Source organism: Trachurus trachurus (genome assembly GCF_905171665.1).
Source record: "Trachurus trachurus genome assembly, chromosome: 14".
NCBI classification, from domain to species: domain Eukaryota; kingdom Metazoa; phylum Chordata; class Actinopteri; order Carangiformes; family Carangidae; genus Trachurus; species Trachurus trachurus.
In genome coordinates this window covers 30,783,686-30,803,386 of record NC_139903.1, presented here as the reverse complement: position 1 = coordinate 30,803,386, position 19,701 = coordinate 30,783,686, and the positions used below count along the sequence as shown (strand labels likewise).

General features: G+C 43.8%; 1 protein-coding gene across 8 annotated transcripts in view; it reads left to right on the top strand.

Moving 5' to 3' along the window:
* Positions 1–2,688: 2,688 nt before the first annotated feature.
* Positions 2,689–19,701, top strand: part of nup98 (nucleoporin 98 and 96 precursor) — a 28,438-nt gene continuing 11,425 nt past the window's right edge. Inside the window, exons 1-23 of one of the 8 annotated variants that reach the window (XM_083987359.1) lie at positions 2,689–2,851; positions 4,038–4,151; positions 4,641–4,736; positions 5,869–6,054; positions 7,367–7,509; positions 7,712–7,819; positions 8,509–8,692; positions 9,576–9,742; positions 10,796–10,933; positions 11,347–11,479; positions 11,576–11,668; positions 12,560–12,703; positions 12,809–12,942; positions 13,761–13,948; positions 14,069–14,179; positions 14,868–15,057; positions 15,142–15,241; positions 15,362–15,475; positions 16,093–16,231; positions 16,318–16,495; positions 17,614–17,769; positions 19,072–19,311; positions 19,412–19,541. In XM_083987359.1, the coding sequence (XP_083843485.1) occupies positions 4,073–4,151; positions 4,641–4,736; positions 5,869–6,054; positions 7,367–7,509; positions 7,712–7,819; positions 8,509–8,692; positions 9,576–9,742; positions 10,796–10,933; positions 11,347–11,479; positions 11,576–11,668; positions 12,560–12,703; positions 12,809–12,942; positions 13,761–13,948; positions 14,069–14,179; positions 14,868–15,057; positions 15,142–15,241; positions 15,362–15,475; positions 16,093–16,231; positions 16,318–16,495; positions 17,614–17,769; positions 19,072–19,311; positions 19,412–19,541 (3,151 nt within the window). In that variant the 5' untranslated portion in view covers positions 2,689–2,851; positions 4,038–4,072. Of the gene's footprint in view, positions 2,852–4,037; positions 4,152–4,640; positions 4,737–5,868; positions 6,055–7,366; positions 7,510–7,711; positions 7,820–8,508; positions 8,693–9,572; positions 9,743–10,795; positions 10,934–11,343; positions 11,480–11,575; positions 11,669–12,559; positions 12,704–12,808; positions 12,943–13,760; positions 13,949–14,068; positions 14,180–14,867; positions 15,058–15,141; positions 15,242–15,361; positions 15,476–16,092; positions 16,232–16,317; positions 16,496–17,613; positions 17,770–19,071; positions 19,312–19,411; positions 19,542–19,701 lie in introns of all 8 variants that reach the window. The other 7 variants (XM_083987358.1, XM_083987355.1, XM_083987361.1 and 4 more) reach the window with 7 other exon arrangements.

The following is a 19,701-nucleotide window of genomic DNA, read 5'->3' as shown; positions in this document are numbered from 1 at the left end:
AGCTCAAATTCATAGTGAGCTTCTTATACAGATCCAAATCATGCTTTTCTATTGTTGCCCGTAAGCGTCTAGTCACCAGTTTATTGACTTTGGTGACACTATCTATAGATTTGCCCGTCCGTCCACCCTAGCCAAACTGGATCCCATTTATGCTGCTTTCAGGCATATTCTAATATATAAGGCTATTTTAGGCAAACTGCCTCCATACCTCTGCTCAAAGTTTACTGCTTTTCAAATTACACATGATCTTAGAGCTAATAGCTGGTTGTGATTTAAGGTTCCCTTACATAATGAGGACAGAGTTAGGGACGAGGAGCCTCTCCTACTTTGGACCTTGGTCTTGGAATGACCTGCAAGTCAGGATGAGGATGGGATCTCTCATCCTTCTTTCTGGCTTTAAACAATCTCTCTCTGAACTATTAGTCATCAGTTGCACCTGTGACTCTTAGCTTTCAAATTGTATTGCACTTTTAGGGTCTCTCTTATAGCTATTGATTATCATTGTCTCTTTGCTACATTGCTCTTGCTATGTATGTTCTAACTTGTTTTGATTGATTGTTTTGTAATGCTTCCTGACCACATCCTTGGAAAAGAGATTGTCAAATCTCAATGGATCCTTCCTGGATAAAAATAAATAAATAATAATAATAATATACATATACATATATATATATATATATATATATATATATATATATATATATATATATATATATATATATATATATATATATATATACACATATATCCATAAATATCTCAAAGTTAATTGAGTCCAAATGCATAACACTGACAATAAGAGCTCATTTACTGCAGATGTTTAAACACAGTGTTTGAGGAGGAATGTGAGGAAGTTGACTTTGCAGACCAGCTGTGCAGACTAATGCCTGCTATCAAAATGACCAAGAGGCCACCAGAAGACAGGGGTCGGGTGACGTCTGGATTTTTCGTTTTTGTTAAATGATTCTTGAGTGTCCCACGCTGCTCTGAAAGCTATGTCCCTTTCCTGCGTCACCAAGTATATACTCTCTGAGAGGAAGCCTGGCTGAGAAAACACTCACAAACATGGCAAACCACAAATGTTGCACATGCATGACAGTCTGATAGATGTGAGAATAATAAAACTGTCACAGATTTAGTTTCTTGTTGGATGGAGACCAAACTCCATGGTAACAGTCCTCTTAGTGGCAGTAGCCTACACTGTTTGTAATGTCTTTTATTAGAAAAATATCTTAACATGATACAGCACTGCAGTGTACACGGTGTGACATGGTGCACCCTCAGTCAGCCCTGAATGCAAATGACTTTCTCAACCAAAAAGCAGAAGTTTCTCATTTCAGGTAATAGATTCAGCTGAGCAGAGGAAACCATCATTTCTGGTATATAGTTGGTTCTATTACAGCAGCACTTCTCACTCTACTGTTCAGATCTGACTAAAGAGAACAACTGTGGTGATGGCGGAGGAGGAGGTCAACTACGCTTCAGTTGTATTCAAAAACAAAAAAACCCCAACAACTTCAAGGTAGCCTAAGTCTATTTATTTAGTTATTTCAAACACAGTATTTCAAGAGTAAAGACATTCAAGCTATCACCTCAGTTTCATTTCATTTCATTTATTTAGATCTCCATTAGCTTTGGCAAAGGCCATCGCTATTCTTCCTGGAGTCTACTTTCACAGATGAACTGTCCATTGCAGTCGATAAATACAAAAACACATCACACCATAAACACAATAACAACATCCATAACCACTACAACTCACAACGATCTACAAGACAAAACAAGACAAAACAAGACAAAACAACAAAACATAAACAATACAAACAACATATACATATTACTGGACCTTATTCATTTCCACAGTGTAGCTATTAACCATAGTTGTGAAATAATCAGATGTTTAAAGACATTCGTTCCTCATAATTACATTAACTTACAGACAGTACCCAATACACAAGCAGATTGAAGATATTTCAAGTAAATCAGACAAATACTAATTAATTGTGCCAAATAGCTTCAGCTAGATAGACAGTTGTTTGACTAATAAGTGTTCTTTCAGTAGCTCTTTAAAATCATAAATCTGTATTTGTTATGTTCTTGGATGATATGTCGTGGTAGAGCATTCCATATCACCATGGCCCTATACATTACCGTGCTTTTCATCTTGTTTGTTTACCTCATATAATGATTTTGGATTATTGTATTGTAGGCCTACTATATTTTCTTTGGTAACAATAGAGGCTGAAGTGGTCAGTCACTATAAAATTTGATTTAATTCACATCTGCATTAACCAGAACCTGATATGTAGTTTAACTTTTATAACATTTGATATTTACTTATGCCAGTAAATAGCCTACATGTGTAGGCCTATGGCTGTTTATTTTTGGTTACCATTTTTTTGAACTCATCATCGTTTTAATCTGTTTGTGATGAAGTAGGCCTATTTGTTCAGTGTGGTGGAGCCTGACCTCAGACAACACTTACTAAAATAAAATTGCCAAATGTTTCCTTTTTCATTCGTGATTAACTTTAAAAAATATATATATATATATGTATATAATAACATATTTTAAAAAACAAAACATGGAAACAATGTGGTAATCAATTATTATGATATGATATTATTTTGAAAAACAGACGTTAAAAAAGCGTCGCCGTCGTGACGTTTGACGTATGTAAGTGCGTGTTGACGGTGGACAGTTTTCCCTCCTCGCTGACAAGAAGCTAACTGGTGGCGTCGATGTTTCACCAAAGACGGTTTCGTCGCTGAATATTCTGGACTGCGGAGCTTTCACAGCGTTGGAGGGAATCAGATAAACAACTCGGTCTCACATAACGACGTTGATAAAGGTAAGCGCGTGTCAAAGTACAGGTATTCCACCTCGCTGTTGTTTTGCTAACGTTTACGTAGCAATGCTAACCAGTAAGCGGGAGAGCTAGGTGGCTAACGTTAGCTTTACACACGTAGTTTGTAAATAATAACTGTCAGCAACGGGACAAACGTTGGAGATACGGCTGTGTAGTGTGTGTTTATAGCCGCCGACTATCGGTTAGTAATAAACTGGAGCTGTGTGTTATGCGGTTACGTTAATGTGTTTGGACTCTCTGAGCTAGCGTCTAGCTAGCTAAAGCGGAAATCGTGCTACGGCTATCTCGGCTTTTGGTTGTCGGTTCCTAACTGGTCTCATCTGGCTCCGGCTCGGACGGACCGAGCTTCTGCCAGCTGAAAACCAAACTACCGTAGGGGTGTGATGGTTCGGTTGTGTTTTGGGTCAACGGATCGAGCTGACGACACAGCCCTGTTAGCTGCACGTGGAGTGAGGAGGGTCGGTTAGCCTCGTCTTCATATGGTTACAGCTGTACGTTAACGTTACACTTCTGATCCGAGGCTCCGAGCTTCACCTGCAAACTGTGTCGTGTTTAAATCTCATCTGCACCCGGCCACCGACCGCACTGGGGAAATGTAACCAAGTAACTTGTACGTAACTCCAGCACGCTATTTTAAAACTTTACTTTAGCTACAGCTTTAGATTAAGAGAGAAGAGTATTTGACTGGAAGTTAAAGCATAAACTCTGCAAGTGGAAAACAACAGAAACACACGAAGATAGAAAAAACAACTTATTAATTGTTTTTATTATTTTAAAGGGCAAATAAACAAATAAATAAAGACAAATGATGTACAGGTGCAAACATAGTTAAGAATTGACGTTGTGGTGGAAGCTGGTATGTGTTGGTCTGTATGTGTTGGAAGTAATGAGGATGAACTGGAACGGAAAAGAGTACAAGGAAATATGCAAAATGAGAGAGGAAAAAGGAGAGAAAAAAATAGAGGATAGGAAAAATTGAAGACAAACAGCCAAAAACCAACAACAGCAGCCATCCCCTTCCTGTTATGATACTAGTTATTGGCTGATAACTGTTACCGTGTTGTGTTTTAATCCTGATGTCTTCTCTTTATACTGGACACTTGTGGCAGATCATGAACAGAGATGTTGATGTGGTTCATACTGGATCCTGTTGTGTTTGTGTTTTCAGGCAGGAGACTTATGCAGTCCTGCTAGCAGGGCAAGATGTTCAACAAGTCATTTGGGACTCCCTTTGGTGGTGGGACGGGGGGATTTGGCAACTCATCCACCTTTGGACAGCAAAGTAAGTTTGTTGACTGAAAAATTTGATTTGAATTCACCAGGACGCCTGGACGGTGTCAGTTAGAATGACATTCTCACACAATAATGATGATGAGATGATCTCTGAGTGAGCTGTAATAGCAATAATATTCACTATAAGGTTGATTAGAGTCTCCCAATAATCCAATTATTGATAGTTCTGGGTCTCTTACTGACTGAATTGGAGATCACTGAAGAAAAGTCCTTAATTTTCCCATTAAGGTCTGCGTGTCAACCATAAAACTGTCACCAGGTTTCTACAAGTGACATTTATAGCCATACTGAAATAGTAAATAAATGTCTGACCTGTGACCACAGTCACTAAAGGTTTCTTTTTAATTATAAAACAAAAACAATTATGTTTTAGACAACCAAAAACTGAGAGACCTGGACTAATATTATCACTAAGAACAAACATGTAGGAAATGAGAAAGGAAATCTCAGTTTTCTCCCATGAACTGTGTGTGTGCAGACACGGGCTTCGGGACGACGGGAGGCTTTGGGACATCTGCTTTTGGGGCGACCACCAACACTGGAGGACTGTTTGGCTCCACGCAGAATAAACCTGGTTCGTCAGCTCATCTCCTTTTGCTCTTGTTTGAAACAGACAGATATCCACATGTGAACTCCTCCTGTTTGGGGGGGGAAACTTCATCTGCTGAGTCGGTGTCTCAACCCAAGCACTGCATGTTTTAGGGCCAGAACACATTGTAGAGACGTCTCTGCCGGCCTGCAGTCTGCTAACTGAGCTCCAACTAAACCTGAAGATGCTACATTCACTCTGAACGCTTCACTTACCCATACAAACATCTCACACCACTCTGGCCACTTTAAACCAGGCTCTCTTTTTTTTTTTGTAATTGTTTTTTTTAACATAAGAAAAAAAATTACAGCTGAACAGAGGAGGACATTACTAGAAAACAGTAACAGACAAGGCAATTGCATTAAAAAAAGAGTCAAATGAATACAGAATATGAGTCCAGCTCCGTGGATGAGGATTTTTTTTTCCTATGTATTTTTATTGGTTAAATCAGGCTGTGTTCATACTTGCTTTGCACTGTCAATTTTATTCTCATTTTTAATATAGTTTTTAGTATATTTTATTTTAATCCTCTATTTTTCCTAGTTTGAATCCATTGTGTGTACATTATGAATTTTCTTAAAGGAATAGTTCACTCGAAATTGCCCTCATTATCTACTCCCCCTCATGTGGACTAAGGGCTGGGAGAAGTTTCAGAGTCCTCCGTGGCTTCTCTGAGTTACAGGGGGTCTCGGCGTAGCAGTGCATGTCCATGTAACGGTTGCAAATGGATACCAACTGTCTTCGTAACAAAAAGACACACCAAAAAACATCCAAATACCTCCATGCTGCTCGTATGTAATGTCCGTCTTGTATTGAAGCCCCGAAATGCGAAATTGTTCCGAAAAAAATTAAATAAGTCTATATTTCAAGCTTGTTTGTAGCGGAAGCTCCTCTTCCTGGTCCGTCCAAATCTTGATATAGACTTAATTAATTAGAATTTTGGGTGAACTATTCTTTTAATTCATTTTCTGTCTAAATGTAAAGTTTCCTTGTTTTGGAAATGTGCTATAGAAATCCATGAATTACAGAAAGTAGGTTTAGTCTTTAACTGGACACCAGCCGACCATGAGATACATGAATTAAAATGAATCTGCTCCTGTGCCCCCCCCCCCACCAGGCGGTCTGTTTGGGTCCAGTACGTTCAGCCAGCCGGCCACCTCCTCCACCAGCACCGGCTTCGGCTTCGGCGCGGCGACCGGCACGTCCACCAGCCTGTTTGGAAACACAGGGACGGGCACCACCGGCGGACTCTTCTCCCAGCAGAACAATGCCTTCGGCGCCAACAAACCCACGTCCTTTGGGAGTGAGAACCTTTTCCTACTTGACTGTTTTTCCTCCTTTATGGGTTGTGTTTATTCTAGGGCCGGGACTTTAACGCATTAATTACGATTAATTAATTACACAAAAATTAACGCGTTAAAAAAATTAACGCATTTTAATCGCACTTATTAATTTTTTTTTTTTTTTTTTCTCACGTGTGTCTACGTGCGGTGCGCCCGCACGCGAGAGAGGCGGCAGTTTGAGAGGCTGACTGGCAGAGATGAGAGCTGGTGAAACGCTAGCATGGTTATTTAAAACACCATCTCTGATCTCTGCCTGCACATAGATACACAGACACGGGCGCACGCTAAATGCGCTATATAGCGCTAATTGCTCAGCTGCAGCGCTATATCTATGACCTGTCACTGTCACAGGTGCATCTCATCTCATTATGATAGGACTTCACCCTCAGAGCTGTCTGTCTTCAGACTGTCCTGACCTGTCCCTGAACATCACACAGGGACAACATGGAGCTGCCTGTGTGATTGGTTACTGAGTTTTATTAATGTTTACATCAGGCTGAGTTCAACAAATCAGTTTATGCTACTGTGATTTAAGTAGCCTAGTTAAATACTACAGTAATCATCATAGTGTATTGGCAGGAAAGACCATTTAATCTGTATCAAATATCGATTAATGAATTAATTGATAATTTGCATCCCTGTTGGTCTTGGTTAAGTACCACCTTGAATGCTTAAGCTTATGTATTCAGTCATTCAATGGTATACTAAAATCCATGTGAAAAAAAAATGCTTCTCACTGTTCTCAGGTCAAATATTTATATGCGATTAAAATGCGATTAATTGCGATTAATTAATTACAAAGCCTCTAATTAATTCGATACATTTTTTTAATCGAGTCCCAGCCCTAGACTATTCCATCTTTTTTTTTTTTTTTGACAAATAAAATGTTTTATTTCTCATTGGCAAAGTTTTGCTGCTGAGCTGGACAAGGACAACTGTGTATAGATATGCAGCTTTTATGTTTGAACTAACAGGAGATAAAACAGTACTGCAACAAACCACATGGAGTGAAGTTTTAACAGCAAGTAGTGCCAGGGTCATTATTACAGCTGTAAAATCTCAACTAGTGTCATCATGCTAACATTTGTTTCGTCTTTTTTCTTTTTTAATTTTCCAATTAACAAACAATGACAGACATTCCCTCCACACTCTACAGGGTTATAAAAGGGGAGACAAAGTGTTTATTCCATCTGATCCTGGATGCGTCCGAGAGGAGAAGTCTCTGAAAAAGTGATTCTGATTCAGGTGTTGTTGATTTTTTGTCCCTTCCAGGCTTCGGGACGAGCACCAGCAGCGGCGGGTTGTTCGGGGCGACCGCCAACACCGCCGCCAACCCGTTCGGCGGAGCAAACTCCCTGTTCGGAGGCGCGGGGTTCTCGGCCACACAGCAGCCAGGAACAACCGTCAAATTCAACGTGCGTACAGCAGCCGACTTCACCCCGACGCTTTACACACTGTTCACTCTGAAAATATAGACTAAGTGAATCAAAACCGCTCCGTCATGTTGGACTGTGGGAACATTTCCTGACATTTTATAAACAAAACTACAGCAGCGTTATTGTCAAAACCTCAACACTGCATGTTTTACATTTATATTCTCCTCCTTCCCCCCTGCAGCCGCCAACAGGAAGTGACACGATGGTGAAAGCCGGCGTGACCACGAGCATCAACACCAAGCACCAGTGCATCACAGCCATGAAGGAGTACGAGAACAAGTCTCTGGAGGTGAGTTTGTAGCTTCACACACAGGCCACGTGTTCTGTTGTCAGGGTTCCAGGCAGAACCAGCAGCACAGAACCCGCCGCTCACCTCCATTAATCACCATAACTCTATCATTAAGGCCAGACACTGCAGGCAAAAATGTTGTTTTTTCATGCACCGATCCATTTTGCTTCCTTAACATGTCTCTGTCAGAATAGTGGAGACAAATGGTAGAAAATCCACCTGATTTTGTCTTTTCGTCTGTAGATTTTTCTTGAATTCAGAGTGATAAAAAGAGATGCAAATTTCCCTCTGTAAAAACTTCAGTCTTTAGTATGTCAACAAAATAAAACAAGAATTTTCAAAGCAGCTTTATTCATTGTTCAGATTTCTGTTCTGGAAAAATATGCAAATTAGCGCATATTTCATTAGATATTGCCTCATTTACATATTTAAACATAAAATATGACAAAACTTGTAATACAAAAAAACATGTGTCTGAATGTAAGTGATAAACTTGGGAAGTTTCATGGTGATATGTGTTAGTTTAAAAGTTTACACTATTGACCTGTAGTGTCTGGTCTGGATCAAATATTGCTAGAAATGATGATGTCACAGTGTCAGTCATGTCTGGTTACCAGGACTGAAGTAGATATTCAATCACATCATCTTCTCAAGATTGTGTTTTGTGTTTTCCTTCCTCCTCTGTGCAGGAGCTGAGACTGGAGGACTACCAGGCGGGCAGGAAGGGCCCGACCAATCAGATGGCTGCAGCGACCGGCGGCCTGTTTGGTCCGGCCACGGCCACATCCAGCGCCGCCACGGGTCTGTTTGGCTCCACGGCGGCCCCCAACACCAGCTTCTCCTTCGGACAGAACAAGAGCACGTTCGGAGCAGGTAACGGAAGCTGAGCTTGCCGTCTTAGCGCAGACCCTGAGTCAGTTTAAAGGGATAGTTCACCCTAGAATGATATTTCGCTCATTATCTACTCACCCTCATGTTGACTAAGGGCTGGAAGAATTATCAGAGTCCACCGTCCCTTCTCTGAGTTACAGGGGGTCTCGGCGTAGCAGTGAATTTCAATGCAACGGTTGCAAAGGGACACCGGAGCTCTTCGTAAAAAAACACACACAAAAAAACATCCAAATACCTCCATGATGCTCGTATGTAATGTCCGTCTTGTGCTGAAGCCCCAAATTGCGTAATTGTCCCGAAAAAAATTAAATAAGTCTATATTTTAAGCTTGTTTGTAGCGGAAGCTTCTCGTCTTCTTCTTCTCCTCTTCCTGGTCCGTCCAAATATCGCGTGATTTGCGCCGGCGTCAGTGCGGTTACTGCGAATCACGCGATATTTGGACGGACCAGGAAGAGGAGAAGAAGAAGACGAGAAGCTTCCGCTACAAACAAGCTTAAAATATAGACTTATTTAATTTTTTTCGGGACAATTACGCAATTTGGGGCTTCAGCACAAGACGGACATTACATACGAGCATCATGGAGGTATTTGGATGTTTTTTTGTGTGTGTTTTTTTACGAAGAGCTCCGGTGTCCCTTTGCAACCGTTGCATTGAAATTCACTGCTACGCCGAGACCCCCTGTAACTCAGAGAAGGGACGGTGGACTCTGATAATTCTTCCAGCCCTTAGTCAACATGAGGGTGAGTAGATAATGAGCGAAATATCATTCTAGGGTGAACTATCCCTTTAAATGTTTGAGACCGAACTTCCCCCAGATGTGGAAGAAATGATTTCTGAAGCCGTGTGTCGGTCTTTTCTCAGCAGCGCCGACCACTGGTTTCGGCGCGGCCACCGGCGGGCTGTTCGGCGCGCAGGCCCAGCCGCAGGCCGCCAGCCTCTTCAAGCCGTTCGGCCAGCCCACCACCACACAGAACACGGGCTTCTCCTTCGGCAACACCAACACCATGGGCCAGGCCAACACCAGCAGCATGGTGAGTGTGTGGCTAACTGGAGCGTTCAGGGGCCTGTACTACGAAACAGGATTTGAGCTTAGCGAGGTAACTTCAGGGTTAACCCTGGGTTTTCCGTACTACGACGGTGGTTCACTTCTTACCGGGATACATCTCCGCGGCAACTTATGCTGAACGGCTAACCTGGTTCGGAGCAGGTTATGTTCCAGATTGAGATTACCAGGTAGAAATGTTTCGCCTCCTGACCAATCATTTTCTTGGCTCAGCTGACAGAGGTTTGTCAGTCCCTCCGATGAAAACTTACAATAAAACTAAATGACCCCCCCCACACACACAGACACACACACACACAGAGGGATCGATATAGATAGATAGGCATAAAACGCATCTCTCTTAGAGATGTTCATCTAAAAACTAAAAATACGGGGGTCTGATCCTCTCACAGTGCTCCAAGGTTTTTTTTTGGTTTTTTTTACATTAGTGTATGTGCAATATTCACACACCTAACTCTCTGCATCAAATACACACCACAAAATTAAATGTGAGCAACAGGCCAGTTTAGAGGAATATAATGTGATTCCTACAGCCATCAGCCATCCCATAGTGATTGAGCAGTGATTTTATTTAATTTTAATCCCATGAACTATAAGCATTGTCACAGTCAGTGATTCTCTGTAGCACTTTCTGCTCTTTGCTGTAGCGACTGTGTTTCTTTCATCTCTTCATGTTGCTGCAGAATTATGGTCTGCTCCTCGTTAGTGAAACTCTCCGCTCTGCTGCTGCAGCTGCTGTCAGACCTGTCCATGTCTGTGATTGGTCAGATGACGCTAACTCCCTGGGTTGACTTACCGTGTTGATAACCACCGTTGTGTGACCGCTTAGCGTGATCCAGTTAAGTGAAGCCGGATAACTGAAAGCTACTCTGAGTATGTTGAACCTGCTTCGTAGTATAGACCCCTGGTCTCATTGTTCAGCTTCAGTGTCTGGAAGTGGAGAGATGAAATGTTTCCTCCATGGCTTTAACTCTGACCTTTTTTTTTTTATGATGATTGACTGGGTTCCTCCGTCTTTCAGGGTTTGTTTGGGAACACGGCGGCGCCCCAGACGGGCGGGTTGTTCGGTGCCGCTCAGACCAGCGCGGCCACCGGCTTCGGGACGACCACGGGACTGTTCGGCCAAACTAACACCGGATTTGGAAACGTTGGAACACAGGTAGCAAGTTTATTAGTCTCAGTCAATACAAACAGTCACAGTTACACCACAATAACGCCACTGCTGGCTCATCCAGGTTGAATATACTGTCCAATCAAATCAAGACAGACATAGAAATAAGAGGAAGTGAGTCTGTCAGACGCTGATAAAAAGTGAAATTAGGAGCGGGAGGTGTAGTAATACTGAAGAGTAAAAGCAGACGTCAAAGTTGTCATGTTAAGAATGGAGTCAAAATAATAAATTAAATTTAAAATACTAAAGAAGAATGTTTGATGGGGAGTTAAACCAGAAGTAAAAGGAGTAACATAGACACAGAAAAATGAAAGTGGTGTAAATAAAGCAAGTCAGATGTGAGTGGAGGTGTGAGGGCTGGACGAAGCCGTAGTGAGCGTTGGTGTTGTGTCTAACAGCAGAGTTTGTTTGGCAACAAGACGGCCGGGTTCGGCACCACCACCACCAGCGCCCCCTCCTTCGGCACCGGCACCGGCCTCTTCGGCAACAAGCCCGCCCTCACGCTGGGAACCGGAACCAACACCTCCACCTTCGGTAAGTCAACGGTTTTTAAAGGAACTCTCAAGACGCTTCCAAGTGTTGGTGCGGTTTTAGTTCATCACTAATCTGTGTTGTGGTCTGGGTGGAAAGGTTTCGGAGCCAATCCGGCGGCAGGGAGCCTGTTTGGGAACAAGCCGGCCACCGGCGGACTGGGAACAGGACTGGGAACCAGCTTTGGAGCAGGTAACACTGGAACAGTAACATGTCATCTCTCCTGAGTGGAGCACACACCGTGGATTACATTAACATTAACCGTGGAAAAATTCAGTTAGTAATTAATGACTGCTGGTGGGACAGGACTAGTCTTGTGTTGGCGGCCTGTTTTAATTTTAGTTTTAGTCTAGTCTGTGTGTCAAACTGTCAAGTTTCAGTCGACTAAAAGTCTGAGCATTTTAGTCAGAATATTTCTAGTTTTAGTCGACGAAAACTGATGACATTTTAGTCTAGTTTTAGTCAATGAAAATTGTGTTTGAATCTCTTTTTAGTACTGTAATTCTATTAAACCCAGTCAATATGGTATAATTACCTAGTACAGTATAGACGAAACCACATTTTTCATTTAGTCAAACCCATTTCACAGTTCAAACTTGGTTATCTTATTATTATATTATTGTTACCTTATAGACTCAAGAAAACTTCCATTCCAGACATGGAAGATGCTGCTCAATATATTTATTTTACCAGCCAAACATGTTATAACGCATATATTTTATTATAGTTATCGTCACATGACAACTATTCACGTCTCGTCTCGTTTTCGTCTTTCGTGATATAAGTTCGTTGATGATATTTAGTCATAATTCTTATTGATGAAAGCAGCACTAGCATCTGGTGTTCTGTTGTACCCAGGGACATTAAAGATGAGCTGTTGATTGTTTAGCATCAGAAAAGAAGCTGAATAAAGCCTCAGTTATTTAGGAGGAAAAAAACGGGATCAACAAGCAAACGTCTGTAAAATATTGATGGATAGGTTTTGAGTTGAAATGTTGTGACAGTAAATGAACAGGAGAAGTGGTTTCTCCCTGACTTCCTGTGTGGTCAGAATGTATGAACTCTTGAGCTGTGTGTGTCCAGCAGTGGGCGCAGGACAACCGTCTCTGTTTGGCAACAACCAGAACAAACTGGGCACCACGCTGGGAACCATGGGAACGTTTGGAGCCACCGGCTTCAGCAGCGGAGCCAGCACCCTGGGCTTCGGAGCGCCGCAGCAGCCTGTCGGTGAGACTGGCCGCCACCTAGAGGAGGGAGGGTCACTGCCGATCTGTCGCCGCCGTAGCATCTATGGGATGTTTAACATGTTGTGGTTTCCCTGTTCCCCCACAGCCCTGGCTGATCCCAGTGCAGCAGCCGCCCAGCAGGCCATGCTCCAGCAGCAGCTCAGCGTGCTGGCGTACTCGCCGTACGGAGACTCGCCGCTGTTCAGGAACCCGCTGTCCGACCCCAAGAAGAAGGAGGAGGTGAAGCCACGTCGCCAAAACTCACCACTCCACTCTTTATTTACATACAGATCTGGAAAAAAATAAGAGACCACTTTCATAAATGTTTCTTCAAAGCATCTCTACATGTATGACACTCATTCTTTTCTTTTTTTAAACACAAACACAACTCATTCTACTTAATGAGACGCTGATGAGGTCATCACCTGAACCACATCTGGTTTTATAGGAAGATTATAAAAACCACTGCTGGGATTAAACATCGACATTATCCCACAAAAACTGCTTTATAAACTCTTCCTGAGTTAAAATATTCTAGCTGTGTTGTTTAGGAATAAATATCAACATGTTTTCTTTGCATTATTATTCTTCAAGGCCTGAAACGACTTGACAATATGACAATATTTTTATTTCAATTTTGGGAGAAATGTTGTCAGTAGTTGATAGAATTAAACTAAATTTTTTTAAATTTAATTGTACTCAATCACATACATATAAATAGTAAAACCAGAGAAACTGATGATTTTGGGAGTGGTCTCTTAATTTTTTCTTAAACTAGATGGATAGATGGTATGATTAGGCAAAGACAATACTTATTCTATCTATCCAAGTATAACAATTCAACGAAATTGGACCACAGTCCCCCTTCGATGCAGAACAATGCCAACAATAAATTACACACAATGTTGGAAAATTTTAAAGAATTCATACCAGCAATATGTCAATAATCAATAACTAGATAAAATAAGATTAAAAACCATATTAAAAATAAATAAATAAATAAATAAAAGAGGCATATGTCAGCAGTCAGACATTGACAACTTCTCTTATTCCGACAGCGCCTGAAACCGACCAATCCGACGGCCCAGAAGGCTCTGACCACGCCCACCCACTACAAGCTGACCCCGCGCCCCGCCACCAGGGTCCGCCCCAAAGCGCTGACGTCATCCGGCTCCTCCAAGTCGCAGCTGTTCGACGGCCTGGACGACGACGAGCCCTCGCTGACCAGCGGAGCATTCATACCCAGGTGACCCTCGGCCTCTACTGTTGCCGTGGTGACAGGGAAGAATCATAGGTCCAGGATGTACAGGCTCAGGTATCAGCTGTGGTGTTCTGATGTTTGTGTGTGTGTGTGTTGCATCCACAGGAAGAGCATAAAGAAACTGGTGCTGAAGAACCTGAACAACAGTCAGTACAGCAGCCAGACGGAGCCAGACGACCTGGCCTCCCCCTCAGAGTACCCACAGAACGGACACAGGTGGGTTTGCTTCCAGTTGAGTTACACAGAAGTAGTCGGTATGGCAACAGACACAGCCTCTGGTCTTCTGTCACTGTCCTGGACACATTTTCCTGAATCGTCCCAGAGGTTGAGATCAGATGGATTTATTCACCCACTCACCTTTAGGCTGCAGCTTGTGTTTATATCAACACTACAATGAAACTACAGGGCTGCGTCTCAATTCTTGAGTGTCTAGGCGCCTTCACACTGAAACAGACAGATCAGCACCGAGTTGTTTTCCTACGACTCTTCTGGATTAAATGAACTGTTGTTGGTTTTGTGGTTCTACATCCCTCTATATTGCGTGATTATGTGTGAATTCATGAGATTCCGTGGGTCCCTGTGATTTGCTGTGACCAGCAGCGCAGCCGTTACGCAACAGAAAGGTGTTCATTATCGCTAATTGGAATTACAAACAAAGCAAGCCAGTAGATGTGTTGATGGGCGACAATAGCGGTTGAAAAAAAAAGAAAACATTGGCAACCGTTGCAATCGCTAGTTCCAGTAAGCGACAGAATTCGGTTTGAGACGACAACACCTACTGTTGAAATTCACGCTTTACAGAAGTAAATAGCACACTACATGACGGTGTACTCAGTAGTAAATATTCTAGTATTCAGAAGCCGGTGCAGCTGTTGGATGATGTGTGACTGTGTGCTGTGTGCAGCCTGGGGGGGGAGGAGGAGGAGCTGAGGGATCTGGCCGGTCCCAGCGGCCGGACGGACGACGACCCCGAGGTCACCCAGTTCTACGTCAACCCCATCGCCAAGCCCATCCCACAGGGACGCAACCACAGCAGCCTGCAGGACACCATCAGCGACCTCAACATGCACAAACCGTCCAGGAACGGCCTGGAGGTCAGCCCCCCCCACACACACACACACCTTCACTGTCCCTTCACTGCTTGTCTTCCATCTTAAGTTTTGTCTCTCTGTCCTCAGCTGAGCAGCGACGACGTGTCCACCTCCCTGGGGGAGGAGTCTCTGCAGGAGGAGAGAGAGGACGAGCCGCAGGAGATCCAACAGTCTCCTCACCCAGCAGGTGACGCAGCCCTCCGTCCACGGGACTGAAGTCCAGCTGTGATTAACGTCTGGACTTTTGTTGTTGAGGTGAACCGATCACTCAGATTGTGCTGTGTGTGTGTGTGTGTGTGTCCTCCAGGCATCGTCCTGAACCGGGTGGGGTACTACACCATCCCCTCCATGGACGATCTGGCAGAGATGGTGGACGAGAACGGAGACTGTGTGGTGGAGAACTTCACCGTCGGCAGGAAAGGTGACGTCAGACACTGGACTCCCAGCAGCCACCTCTTCCATCAGTTGCTGCCTCCTTACTACACATCCATGTTAACAACCAACAGCCAGGGTTATTATAGAGAACTAGAACTAAAACTAGCAGTGTAAAAACAACTTGGTAAACTGAAATAAAAGTAAAAATGACTATTTTTCCAAAAAGGAAAACTAAATCTCCTGTGAACAATGTAAAACTAAATGAAACTAGATAATGTCAGATAACATCAGCCTCGCTGTAGTTTGTCTAAGGCTGCAGGAAGAAAAGGCCACAGCTCAATATGGGACGACTTGGAGTACGACCCACAGGTAGATAAGAGTGAATGGAACCTGATGAGGACCAATGGGAACATTATGGGATGCAACTAAAAGGGGAAAAGTTCACTTCAGGGGTCTGACAGTTTTTTTTAGCTGTTCAGGTTTTAGGAGAAAGCCTCTACCGGTAGTTAATTCCTCTAAATCAAAATTAAACTCAAACTGCTTCATCACTTGTTGAACTGACTAAAACTAAACTGAAATAGAAAAACTAAATAAAAATAAAAACGAATGAAAATGTTCTGATTGGACTAAGTGTCGGTGCTCTGCTGTGATTGGTCCTCGCAGGCTACGGCTCCATCTTCTTCCCCGGCGAGGTGAACGTGGCGGGGCTGAACCTGGACGACACGGTCCACTTCAGACGCAAGGAGGTCATCGTGTACCCGGACGACAAGAACAAGCCTCCGGAGGGGGAGGGGCTTAACAGGCAGGTGGAGGCGGGGGCAGAGAAGTCTCCAGTGTTGTTGGTCTGATGCTGACTGTGTGTGTGTGTTTGTGTGTGTGTGTGTGTAGACGGGCCGAGGTGACCTTGGACGGAGTTTGGCCCAACGACAAAACGGCGTGCACTCAGATCAGGAGCCCCGAGCGCCTGACGGACATGAACTACGAGGGTCGCCTAGAGAAGGCCTCGCGGAAACAAGGAGCGCGTTTCCTGGAGTACAGACCTGAGACCGGGTCCTGGGTGTTCGAGGTCAGTCCCTCACACACAGCTCAGTCTGGACCTGGTCCTCAGGGTCCGCTGGACCTGTTATTAACCATGAGAGACACGTGTTGAGCATGTTACTTTTATAAAGTAATTAGTTGCAGCGTCAAGTGTATAGAGGCTACGGTCCTCGCTGCAGGCAGCCCCGGTTCGAGTCCTGCATCGGGCGTCCCTTTCCTGCATGTCATTCCCCTGCTCTCCGTCTCCCCATTTCCTGTCTCTCTAAACTCTTCTATCTAATAAAGGCGTAAAAAGCCAAAAAATACACTACAATTAGTTATAGTTACTAGTTACTTTCCCTCACAAGTAACTGAATTACTACATTATAAAAGTAACTAATTAACAGGAAAAGTAGCTATTGGGTTTCTGTTTTTTAATATGCTCAAGTACCATAAGATTCAGAATATAAGTGGTTAAGTCTATTTTTGAGGGTCTCAAACTGGGGAAACAAGGTTTTCTATTGCTATTTGTTCATAAAAACGTTAGTTATTCCATAATGTGAAGTCTCTGTGCTGCAGGGTAGCTCTTTCTTGTTATTTTAAATGAAAAAAGAAAAAAAGAGATCACAGGATCATTTGAACACTATTTACTAGTGTTCCAGTGCGACCTGTCCACGTGTGAGAGAGAGACGGAGTCTCAGAAAATAATATCATGTTTTTTTAACGGCGTTTCTCAGAGAGGCTATGGCGGAGCCAAACAAGTCTCGTTAATGAATGAGCAACACCACTGCCTGCATAGTCGTATGCGGATACAGGACACTCAATGTGTTAAAATACATCCCTGACCACCTCTGGATGTGGTTTGGCCAATCGGATCACAATCTGTCGTCAGTGTGTCTTGGGTGTGTTTACATCTGTACTTTCATGTGGTCAAGCTCTATCTGACTGCAGTCTGATCACTGAAAACGAAACGCATGTTAATGCCAGGTGGAAACAGGGTAGGCTACCTTGGTCTAGGTAACACCCACCCAAACGGGGGAAATTTTTGGATTACTAGCATCTCTAGTAATGCTGTTACTGCCATCACTGGTGACGCTGCGTCAGAATCAGTGGTTCTCAGATGTGTCCCCCTCCCTCCCTCATGCTGTCCCCCTCTCTGTCTCTCAGGTGGCCCATTTCTCCAAGTACGGCCTCCAGGACTCTGACGAGGAAGACGAGCTCCCGCCCAAAGCCGACGCCAAGAAGCTGAAGACGGCGGCGCTGCCGGCGCTGAGGCAGCAGCAGCTTCCTCCCTCCCAGCAGCAGGTGGCGCCACAGGCTCAGGTAGAGCAGCCTGCGCCCACCCACACCCCCCATCATCATCATCATCATCATCATCACCACACATTGATACATGTGGACGCAGCGGGCCGGTTATTCTGAGTTAGAACCAGAACCAGAGTCACACGCGACTTCAGACACAAGACCAGACTTAACTCAGACCACTGTTACCATGGTAACGGCCAGTCACAGCTGACCAGTAGCACCACCAATAAAAACATAGCTGACGTTGTGGAGACGGTTGTTGTTGTTGTTGTTTCACTCTTTGAGTTAAAACGTCCAGTAAACAAACCTGATGTTCTTCTGCTGGTTGTGAGGCTTCACTGACCACAGAGGAGAGCCGAGCTGCTCTGTGCAGCAGATGCACTCACACTCGGTCACACAGTGTCTCCGTAGTAACGGGAGCCCCGTGCTCACCGCCCACAAAGGGCCTCAACATGTCAAACCACCCAATCACAACAGCAGCCGGAGCGACGACGAGCAGGTCGAGCTGCTCTGTGTGAATGTGAGGGATTCAGTCACAGTGTGTGTTTTGATTTCCACACCTGAAACAACTTCAAGAGAAACTTAAACCTGAGGTGTTTTGTTGTTTTATTTGTCTTTTTTTTTTTTTAGATCGAGGGTGAAGTTTTATTAACCCTCTCTAAAAGACTTTTAGTTAGTCTTCACTTTGATCAGTCTGGTTTGTTTCCCTTTTGTAGTGATTTTGTTAGTGTTTTGGGGAAAGATCTGAAATATTTAACAATACAAGTTGTTTTATTTGTAGAGTATATTATATTTCTAGTCCACGGTCGTAGTGGAGTAGCAGATCAAAGTCAAAGGTCAAAGCTTAGGTCTATCTCTATCTCTCTGTCTCAAATAACAGATACAAGTTGTTTTAATGTGTAGAGGATAATTATATTCCAGTGTTGTTTGTGTGGGTTTGAAGCTTTGCTGTTTATCAGAAGGATCAACAGCTGCTGAAGTGGGATTTTAGCCTCTAACTCATGTGGCCTGAATTGTATGGATTTATTTTTCTTAAATGAAAGAAATAAACTTAATGAAGATGAAACAGTTTGTTTGTTGTCATGACAATTATGACCAGCTGAGTGATGTCACTGACACTGTTCTAGTGTTTCAATGTTTTCTGTTCCAGTAAAAAAAAAAAAATCAATAAAAAGTTTTACTGTCATTTTGGAAGAACCACGATTTCTAAAGGAACGGCTGACCACAGATCAGTGCTTCATCTTGGCAAACAGACTTTTATTTTGGCAGGTGACAGTTGGTTCCATAGTTGAGCAGTTTTTTCCCTCTGTGTGTTTTCAGTCCACGGTGGTGGTGGATCCTCCCAGCGGCGTGGCCGAGCTGGACAGCGACATGGCCGACATCACCCAGAGCGTCCTGACAGAGAGCATGCTGGGAGGAGAGGAGGACGGGGACCAGCTGGGGATGGACATGGACACCACGGGCGGGAAGCTCGGAGGTTTGATCTCGGCGGAATACGACGGCGTCTTGGCGTCCAACCACATGGCCTCCACGTTTGGGCTCAACCCGCACACCCTGCAGGTAAGAGGCTTAACACCCCCCCCACCGAGCCACACAGACAGGAAGTGACCTCATCAGACCGCCGCCAGAATAATAACCAAGTCTTCTCTGGCTGTGACAGATAATGAAGGCGTCTCTGTTTGCTGAGGATGAAGAGGATGGCGACATGTTTCAGGATCAGGCGCTGATGAAGGTCTCAGCCGACGTCTCGTCTCCTCGCCTCGTCCTGCCTGGAGCTCAGAAGACATCAGGTACCAACACTCTGCTGCTGCTGCTGCTGTCACATAGTGACCTCAGGTTCTGGTCACGTGACCTGCTCCATGTTCCACTAAGAATGAAGCTCTGACAGGAAGGAGAAACCCAGGCTGAGATAGGTCATTAGCTGATTGTTGATGAGTAAATAATAGATCT